This window comes from Lissotriton helveticus, chromosome 7, assembly GCF_964261635.1.
Source record: "Lissotriton helveticus chromosome 7, aLisHel1.1, whole genome shotgun sequence".
Classification (NCBI taxonomy): Eukaryota; Metazoa; Chordata; class Amphibia; order Caudata; family Salamandridae; genus Lissotriton; species Lissotriton helveticus.
Genome location: NC_136068.1, coordinates 1,636,103,097 through 1,636,113,899, shown reverse-complemented (window position 1 = coordinate 1,636,113,899; position 10,803 = coordinate 1,636,103,097). Strand labels below are relative to the sequence as shown.

Genomic DNA, 10,803 nt, shown 5'->3' with positions numbered 1-10,803 from the left:
ACAGGATGCAGAGACAGCCCTTCTCTTGAGACAGCAGCATTGCAATGGGCAGGAGGCCTCCATGGTGTGAGGATGTGCACAATCCATTACAGCCATTTCCTGCCTGCCATATGTGGCTTCAGCTGTGGCTCCTACTGCATGTAATCCCAGCTGCTGATGAAGAGAGATACAACACTGAACTTCACCAGGAAAGCAAAACTAGACACAATAGTATCAGAGAGCACACCCCTACTCCCAATTTAAGTTCAGGAACCCATGGTTCCAGTGCTTGGAGATGAGTAGCGGATGGTGCACAGGTGTCACAAGGGGATGGGACTGATTGTCTGGGGAAGTGGCATACCTATAAGTGTAGTATAGGAAGCAACTTCTGCATTGAAAACTCATAGAGATGCAAATAGGATTTAGTCAGATGCTTTCTCTGTCTATATTGCGATCTGACCCATCACAGCTGCCCGTCCACCATTTGCGTCTCTGCCAGTGGAATTGTCTTACAGTTATCTACAGATGTTTTAGCTGGAAGTCGACCTCTCCAGAAAAAAAGATACTTAAGGCTATCACATGAGGTAGCCTAATTTTAAAGTCTTATCCGTGCCTGAGTAAAAGTATTTGAACTGTTTCATGGGAACAAGCAAAATTGCCATATGAGGGAAACTGCATTAAAATGGTAGAATGGTTCAATAGTTCATTAGCAGCTTTTGTTGAAGAATTTTCACAGACGATACAGGCCCAATAAATCTCAAGTTGACTTAAAGAAAAGCTTAAAATCTTATAGAACTAAGCAAGGAAATAAGAGAAGGCACAGCTAAAAGACCCTAATGACAAATAGATTCGTACAGAGGGCTCTAAACAAGTAATGCTTTACCTTTCTTATTTGAGACAGATTAAAATATCATATTTTCCTTAAAATGTCGTTAATTCTTTATGAGCGTTGTACTTTAATGTAAGACACTCAATCTGCATCAAAATCATATAACTTGCCCGGGCACACTACAAGGCAAGCCCTTCAGGGCTAAAGCTCTTAAATTGTACCTTAATTTATCACCAGATATGCGCGCTTTGGAAGGGATACCTTGTACTCTGCCAGATTTACCAAAGTTATCAGAGTTGTTTTGTGGTCTTTAAAAACACTTATTTCACTTTGAAAATCTTTATTGTATATCTTAAAACAATATTGCAATATGAAATTAATTAAGAATGGTACAATTGGGCATGATTACAGAACGTAGACAATAATGGTTAATCATATCTGAACTTGTTAATTATATAAAGTCTTGTTTTTAGCTTAACTGTATGTAGTCAAATACTATTTACTAATTTCAATTAAATACAATCAAAAATACTAAAAATACTAAAACACAATTATAATAATTGCAAATAGTTTAAAAACAGTGATAATTGCACATAGTTTAAAACCAATTGATTGCAAACTATACGTCTCTATTAATATTACTATCTTATAGGGCAATATTTATCTTATTTCTTAGAAAATGGTTTTAAAAAGTTTAATCATAATTTTTTTTTAATGTGTAATGCCAAAAAAAAGAGAGGTTTATTTTTTCATTTTTCTATATGGTTAAGAAGAAACTATACATTTACTACCAGACAACGGCTAAGTAAAAAAAAATGAAATTGGAAAATGTAGTTGACTTTATTAGTTGCGTGATGAAATTTCATCTGCACTCCTACCTCAGAGACCCATTATTTATGACATAATTAGCTGCCTCATGATCTATTCTCAACATTTGACAACCAAAGAACTTCACAAGTACTGTATGAAAATGCCATGAAAACTTGAACTAAACACTTGTCTCCCTCATGAAACTTAGTACCGGTTGACGCTCTTCCTTAACTAAAAAGAAAGTTAGAAGGCTCAGAAATGAAGCAATTTGTGCTGATGTGCGTTTGTGTGACTGACTGGTAATGAGTTAGTTGTCTTCTACTTTCCTAGGTTCACGAATTTAGTACCACTGACTTTGGAAAAAAACAAGACCACCTTTTGAATAGGGGTCACATTTTCCCCCATTGTTTTCATGTCCAAAGAAATAAAACCTTTAATGTATGACAATATTCCAGAAGGCCAGGTGCTAACATTCCTATTCCTTCTTGTCAGTTAAGGTTAGTTGGCACCTTCAGGGCCTTACGATCAGCCTTCAGGTATATCCAGTGCTGTTATATTGACAAAAACTAAACCAGAGTTGTAAAATCCAGCAGCAGACTGTTCTCTATGGACCCAACCAAGGTCTATTGTTATGTTCTGGCTACTGTTTGACATAGCACCAAAAACCTCTGACTTAAGAAAGTTCCAATAACACATAATCACAGATACTAAAGAATCGTGGTACTAAGCACTATGTGGAAACAATTTGTATTATACAAGTCTAAATGAACTCAGTTTTGACTGTAGAGCCCTACTCAATGTGTCAAAACAAAGCTGTCTTACAACAAACAAAAAAAACATGTATTTTCATTATCTTACATGCATCCCTTGTAGCTATATACCTCTTCATCTTTAGGTTTACATTTACGTATCCATTCTTCACTTAAAACAAAAAAATAAGAATAGATTGTAGGCATGGTGGCTTCAAGAACTGGATAATAACTTTTCCTAAGTTGTGACAATGTATACTGTTGCATGTAATACATACTAATGAAACAGTCAGTGAAATATGAAGCCCACACTGCTACAACAAGCTTTACACACCATGGATTCATTACAGTTGTTCACTTTCATAGTGCTCATAGTAAAGAGTGATACTTAAACAGTCATGACAAGAAAGAAAAAAATATTTTGGAAAAAATGATCCTGCAATTTTACTGTGAATCCTCCTACGTCTTTAAAGAAAACATTTTTCAAAGTCATTGTAAAACAAGAGAAGAAAGAGCATTCCCGGTTGGAAAAGACCAATGTCTATATCCAACTTTTTATGTTAGCCTTCTCTCCATGCTGACAGGTTCAATTGGCTTATTCTGTCACATTTTATGAAGTCTTTGGGGAACTCATTGGCCCTGAAAACATCCTTTGGCACTTGCTTGATCCCGGTGTTAGCACAGATAATTTGAGGAAGAGAGACCTGCCCCAAAGCAGTGCGTTGCCTGTTGTTGAATACACCAGGATTCTGCCACCAAAATCTGGAGGACATAAATAAAAAATGCAACCATTAACCCTCTTTTCAAAAAGTAAATAATTCATCTCAATGACTGTGTCAAATGACCTTCAGAATACATTTAAGAATTCTAGTTAAATGATGTTTCCATTTTGTGTCCAGTTTAAAAACAAAAGAAAATTCTTATTTCAAAATTCTGATTTTCTTATTTGTCTATTGGAAGATTAAACCCACGAAAAGCCCACGGCCACTGTTTTAGATGACATCCAGATTGTAAGAAATCCCAGATGCCCATCTCATGTTTTTGTTACATGAATCCCTGGTCTATGACCTTTGCATGACCCGAAGGGCTGCACAGATAGGCTCCCCTGACCAATCACAACCCTGCAATGCAGTGTTGTGATTGGTCTGAGCAACATGGTTCGATGATCAGCCAGGGATTTGGGCCTGGGCAGGTTCTCCACGCAGGCTGTAACACAGCCTGCGTGGAGAACAGGAAAAATGCCCATGACTTGGCCAGCCCCAGAGAGCCGGCCAACCAGTCATGCGCACTTAAGAGTGGGCAAGCCACTCTTCCCCCGCCCTGTTCCGAGAGCAGAGCAGCCGCCGTCTGCCTACAAAGGAGTGCAGAAACATAAAATGATAATAACTTGAAGTTATTATCATTTTCTGTTTCCTTTATTTGCACTGCTTAAAAGCAGTGGGGCAACGCTCCTCTTCCATAGCAAAGGAGCACCACTGGCAGGATTTAGGCCTATCAAAGTGCACCAGGAACCGCTTCTTCTGCCCAGAGCCGTGGCCATAGTGGAGGCTTTTCCACATTCAGTGTCCAGCTAAAAAGAACCTACGAAGGGGTGTAGGGATATTTGTGGAGTTCTTTCTGGCCACAGCTGCAGACAGACAAAAAGATTCTTTTTCTAAACCATGTTTGTACTGTTTTCCATTCAGGACCATAATTGGCCCGGCTCTCTGTAAAATAATGCAGCAAATGCGATACACACTTTCTCACAGAATGTTCATGTGCATGTGATATTCCAATTTTCAAATAAAATACCAATCAACCACGGGCAGCTCTTCTTGAGGATAAGACTGACAATCCCAGTGCCATTCCGCTCACCTGTGTCACAACATACAGTATCCTTTCAAATACCATAAAAAAGTCCATTAACAAAAACTGGAAAATTATAACCAGCACCAAAAAAACTTGGGAAAAACCCTTGTTTTCCTTCAGGAAGGGACGCAGCTTAAAAGATACCTTGGTCCATACACGACCTCAAGTGACCCAAACAACAACTAGATCTGTGACAGACATGTGGGGAATGCCAAAAGTAACAGGTCACTTCCCCTGTTCAAACTGCAGCGTCTGCCACCTTACAACACATACTAAGACCCTAACACTCGAACCTGGGAAAGTATGGACACAGAGAGATCACACCAACTGTAACTCTCAAAATGTGATATACATGATTACTTGTACTTGCAGTCTACGTTACATAGGCATGACAAGCAGAAAGGTCAAGCATAGGATCTGCGAGCACAGATCTAACATAAGATGCAAAAAAGCCACAATAAAAATGAGCAGGCATTTCCTTGACCACAATCACACCACCAATGACATGCAGTGGACTGTGATTGAACAGGTGAATACTGGCAATAACATCAGCAACCGTCTTTTCGAGAAAGAGCAAAGATGGATCTATTGACTGGGGACCCATCTAGTGGGCTTATACGATGATATCCCATGGAATTCCGTGATCAAGTAGATCCCCCCACTCTCATCTGTGAAAGGGTACTCTGTGATCACTGCCACCTTATTAACTACATATAATACTGTACCTAATGACTATTAGCAATCGATATCGTTCTCTGATAATTTTACCCAACATTATCATTTGGCATTCGCAAAACGCTAAACAAATAATCACCCACCTCTATTACACGCTGGCTTATACCATCCTTTGGCTAAAAGCTTTAACCTTTACTTATTTGCCAGTCATATGTGTCTTCCGAGTTTTTGACCCGTGCCTGGTTTATAAATAATGACAATCTGTCCGTTGGCCAAATCTATAAAGTTATCACCTCTCAATGTCCAGCGCTTTATCACTTAGCAACCGACCAAGCCTCCCTCTGTACTTCTGCCCACTTGACCAACCACCGGCCCCTGACGCCCAAACACATGATTGGCTACGTCAGTCCAGGCCTCACGTCCTATTGGCCTTCCAACACCGGGCGCCTCCCCCTCACTCAGGCCGCCTCGCTGCCAAACATACTTCAATCACTCACGGAGACCCGCACTTGATCTTCGGGGTCCAGTATGAGGGTAATGCAGGTATACTGAGGGTGTCGAGGGCGTAAGTCAAACAGTATTTATCGACACTCTCGATCTCAGCGGCATATCACGGAGCTAAGTACCCTTTCTCTTTATTTTCTGACGATCTGTATGTTTCTTCCCTCTCCCAAGGGTGTGCCAATTACGCTACCACCCCCCTCCTGTGACCCATGGTGTACCCCTGCTACACCATAAAAGTGAGACATTTTAACTTACCTTTATAGCGATCGGTTCACTAGTCTGGCATATTGATCGCTTGTGGGAAGACGCTCTTTCCTTTTAATACTTTTACCCACTATCACTAATTTTTCACGTTTAGCACTTGCACTTCCAAGTGACTAGTGCTTATCAACCCAGGGACAGAGGTGGTGATTAGCATAGTGTTACAAGCGCCACACACTGTCTCCTCACATCGACTGGAGCACTCTAGATGCACAATTGCGATTATGAACAAACCTATAACTGTTTGTCTTGTCCTTTGTGTGCGTCTTTGTCTTTTCTTTCTTTCTAGGTGCAGAAACCTTAATGAAGGAAGCCTCCTAAACCAGGAGTTAATAGGAAGACATTTTCTCTCCCTATTTTTCGCACTTTTTTCACTTTTATTTTTTCACACGTACACGTCCCGAGGTAAGGGTGGGCCTTAGCGTGCCCATACCGCCAGGGTTTAGTACATCTATATATAGTCCTGACGAATGCCTGGTAAATCTACACCGTTTCAGAGGCAGAAACATTTTGACTGACTAAGGAAATAACTACACAATTAATCTGTGGACTACCTTCCTACCCTTAATTTTAATAGTATGTCCTAAGTGATCGGTTAATAAATCATTTCCTGATACACTAAAAACATTTTTTAATCCCCTCACCACTATTTAGTTTATTTTTTCACTGCTTGCCTTAAACTCACATATCCTGCTCCGCAGTAGATCTGGCGTCGAAGCACACTGAAGAGGCATTCGGCCTCTTCAGTGGGGCCCAATGATGAAGCATGTCATCACCAGATGGTGAGTGAGGGCCTTCCTAAAAAACTTCCTAAATGTGGCCGGATTATACTCTAGACCAGTAGTCTAAGCAGCTTATTACGATTCTGGAGGTCCACAGACTGCCAGACTCACAGAGACGGCGGTCTTGCGACTGCGCTATTATGCCCATGGCAGTCGGGCCACCCTGGGACAATAGCTACCGCCAGGGATCAGAGATCCCTGGCAGTGATGTTGCGTTCTTGAGGCTGCAATATACTTGGCAGGGTTGTTGCGGTCCCAGCAAGCATATTGCTAGTTTCCTCACTGCCACACTTTTCATGGTGGTACGACCCTCTGGTGCCTCTGCGCCATGTGGTGCATGAACCCCCATGTCTGCATGTACCCTCATGTTCCTGCACGGAAGGAAATACACAGCATTGTGCATTTTGGTCCGTGCTTTGACATTCCTATTGGGGTGTCTATTTGAGAGGCACTGCTGTGGGAATGCAATATAACTGCCTGCCAATGACTTAATAAGTTGAAATCTGACAGGCGGTCTATTTTGGCTTTGGTGGTGTGGGAGCCGGGCGGCAGCGTGGCGGCCCTGCTCCCACACTGCCTAAGTCCAAATAAGGCTGTTAGTTGTGTTATAATAACAGTATTGCTATCAAATACTTGAGGCAGAAATATTTACACTATGTTTGCCCTCTCTTCAAAGTTAACGTCAAAAAGGTAACTTTACGTTAGCCCTTTGGGAGAGGTGTACTACTGAGGGTGGAGAAGAGGCAGTTTCAGAACTTGCATGGAAGCGGTACATTTAGCTAATATTAAAGATAAACCGTACATGTATATTCAGGAGAAGAGCAAGGAAGTGCAGCACTCCAAGCAGAATGAAATTTTGCAAGTTGAAGTGCTCCTAGAACATTGAATAAAGGATATTTTTAAGCCTATCTCCAGTAATTGACCTCACCTTTATATCTAGTAAACCATGGCAATTGTATAATAATTAAAAACGTAATGGGTTTGAGATAAAATCTTGGATACCACATTAGGGTTTCATATTTATCATTACCTGTCCCCATTACGGATTTTCTTAAACTGTCTTCCTAAAATGCAGGCTAAGAGAGGTCCAACTCTTCCATTCTTGACAAAGGGCTCTGCCACTCCTCCAAGCCAAATGTCAATATTTTCAGGTGTCTTGTAGACTTCAAGAAGCTTTCTGGCAAGCATTGAGTTTTTTAGGACATCGGTCAGCTCCCCCAGGTTTCTAGGTGCTGGGAGATTGCAGAACCTTCTCCAGGAGTTATAGCCTGCAACAAAGAAGGAGAAGACATGGATATCAAGGCAGAAGCACAAGCATTTTACTAACCAGTTAAATAATTTGGACATGCATATCCTCCTTCGAAACAAGATAATTCCTTAACAGGGAGGTTATGGCATTGGTTTAGTACTGCCACATTTTCTCTCTATGCTCTCCCATCTGAGGAAATATTTTTCAAAAGATTATTTTATGTTTTGTAGAGCGATGCAGGACGTGCCTCAATGCTAGTATCTAACGAGCTCATTTTTTTGTTCTTTTTGATTGTAGACCTAGATCTCGACTGTGGGCTTGCAAGTATATTCTGTCCTTTGAGCCAAGAGGAATTTGCACAGGGATTGGGCATTAAGGGCCATATGTATCATACTTCCGTTTAGCGAATTCCAAATAGCGAATTTTAAGGAATTGCTATTTGGAATTCGCAAAACGGTATGTATGTGCAAAATTGCTTTTCAATAGCGATTCCTTAGCATTCCTAATTTGCGATTAGCAAATTGCTAATCGCAAATTACCCATTCATTTACATGGGCCAGGAGGCCCATAGGAATGAAAGTGCAATTTGCGATTAGCAATTTGCTAATCGCAAATTAGGAATTTTTTCAAGGGTGCAGGCGTGTCTCAAGAACACCCTGCTGCACCCCTGAAAAAGACATTTGGGGGCATATGGCACCTTTGGTTTTTTGTAAAAAAGCTTTTTGAAAAGAATTCGCAACTTACCACCAACTAGAAGTTGGTGGTAATTTGCGAATCCTTAATGGCAATTTTTGAATATTTTTTGTTTGATACATTGCATTTAAGGAATCGCAAAATTTGCGATTCCTTAAGTGCAATTGCAAAATAAGGAATAGCAAATTTTGCAATTCCTTATTTTGCATCAAACATGTTTGATACATACCATTTATCTAATTAGCATTTGCGAATGCTAATTAGCTTGATACATAGGGCTCCTATAATTACAAATTTATGGATGAGATAATTCCAGTGCCTGATCATTTTTCCCCTGAAATATGTTGGCAGGTCAAACTTGACACAATGTATTGTGGAAACTAGCCAGAGAATAGGCCAAACGTTTAGAATTTGGTGCATTAAATACCACATCTGCATTTTATGCCCAATTCCCAGGGATAAAACTGGGAATGTGGTCATTTACCAGACTCAGTATGTATGTCAACAAGGAACTGAGGAATTTACCGGGGGCAGTAAAAAACGAATCTGTTCAACTCAACTAGTAATCACGGTGTTAGAAGTAATAATATCATTATTTTTCTTTTCGGTTGTATTTTGGATTGTCTTACTTTTGAACTTGGACTCAGACAGACTCACTTTGCTGGCTTATTTGCGGGCTGTTCATTGGTGCTTTATGGCTTAGCACAAGATCCTAAAAAGTGAAAACATTGAGGCCCAGATTTACTAATCATTTGCACTGGTGTAAAGTAAGCATGGTATTTACTGTCCAGTTTAAACAGTGTTTTGTGCTGTAAAGATGCCCTTTTATTACCACAAAACCAACTTTGCTCTGCTTTGTGCTTTGTGTCAAGGGGGTGTTAACGGAACGGGTGAGAGGAAGCACCTGTAGGTTTTAAAGCAAAGCCTGCACTACTAAATTATACAGTGTTGAAGCAGGGGAAAGTATAACAAATGCGTTTGTTTTTCAAAAAGCAATGCATAATAACAGTGGTTCCCAAACATTTTCGACCCAGGGCTCTTTCTGACTTATTGCCCGATGACTGCGGCTCCCCATTATGTTAAAAAAAATGTCAGTGTGGGGAATGTAAGCCCTGCCTTGTGAGTACTTCCATTTCTCTCTCTGAAAATAATTGGGATAAAGCCAATGAAGGCATTATAGCCATAGATGTAACAAAATAAAACTACAACAGGGTTGCTCAGGCACGCCTTCTTTGAGAAGCACTTTCAGCAGTTTGCACTAAAGTTCAAGTATGAAGATAAACCTATTCCGTGATGTGATTGGTGTTCTTTTCATGGGTCATCAGAAATATTTACTCACTTAAGGAACACCCGCAAGTGGAAGTTCACAGTTATGTTCCAAAAAACATTTGCACAAGTTGTATATTCATTAGGATTTCGGGATTTTGTCACTGTACTATGTTATTTACCATGTGAATGATATTTATTATTTTTTGTTTCCTTTCTGTTGCCCACTGACCTTATTGGCTTTGCTGTAGCAAGTATATTGTTTGCTCTGCCACCAAAAGCTGCTGCCATGTCTGTGCTCGTACATGCAGTGTCTGCAGGTCTCGCGCTGGAAACCTCATTTATGCCGAGATGCAAAAGGCATGTGTAAATACTACTGGCCTTTGAGGTTTCTTTGTCAGGGCAGCTAACACTTCATGGTAATGTTGAATGTGTTTGCTGGGTGCACCCTTTCATTGCGCGCCTGCATAATTACTGCCTGCACAAGAGTGTGCATGATGTAGTTTAGTGTATTTGTTAAAACGTTTTTACGGACTAATACCATTTTCCGGGGGCAATGTTAGCCTTGTACAAGGTGTAAGTGATGGTAATGCTTAGAACCCATAAATTCATAGTTTGCTTACAACCCTTTCATGCCTAATAATTTAGTTTTGCACAGACCTAGGACAACCGCTTTAAATTCTGGCCTTTCCCTTTTATTTACAGTTCTCCTCAGTGTGATCTGTGGTTAGTGAGCGTTTGGTAAAATACAAATACCTCTAGTCTGACCTATATAATTTTATCAAATGATTAAATCACACAAAATATTTCACATGGGATGCAATATAAAGGAAAATACTTTTATTTTATTTAAACATGTTATTTTTTAGCTTTTCTATTTTTTCATTTTTTTGTCATATTTTATACATATTCATTTCTTTATATACACAGATTATATCAGCATTTTTTTATGGACCAATTTGTGTGACATATATTTTGTGAAAAAACTATTTGTGATAGGAAGAACCCCATAACATCACCATAAATACATCTCACTCATTCCACCATACATACTTCTACACTCACTACCCAACCTCTTAAAAGACTAAGACTAACATATGAGACATAAATTCGACAGAAAAAAAATACTGAGGGTCCCCTATAGATTTTACAAAGTCA

The 10,803-nt window shown here is 39.9% G+C and overlaps 1 protein-coding gene across 2 annotated transcripts in view; it reads right to left on the bottom strand.

Moving 5' to 3' along the window:
• Positions 1–1,131: 1,131 nt before the first annotated feature.
• Positions 1,132–10,803, bottom strand: part of LOC144770626 (myeloperoxidase-like) — a 329,709-nt gene continuing 320,037 nt past the window's right edge. For both annotated transcript variants that reach the window (XM_078655312.1, XM_078655313.1), the window contains exons 12-13: positions 7,468–7,705; positions 1,132–3,129 (exon numbers count right to left, since the gene is read on the bottom strand). In XM_078655312.1, coding sequence (XP_078511438.1) covers positions 2,928–3,129; positions 7,468–7,705 — 440 coding nt within the window. In that variant the 3' untranslated portion in view covers positions 1,132–2,927. The remainder of the gene's footprint in view (positions 3,130–7,467; positions 7,706–10,803) is intronic.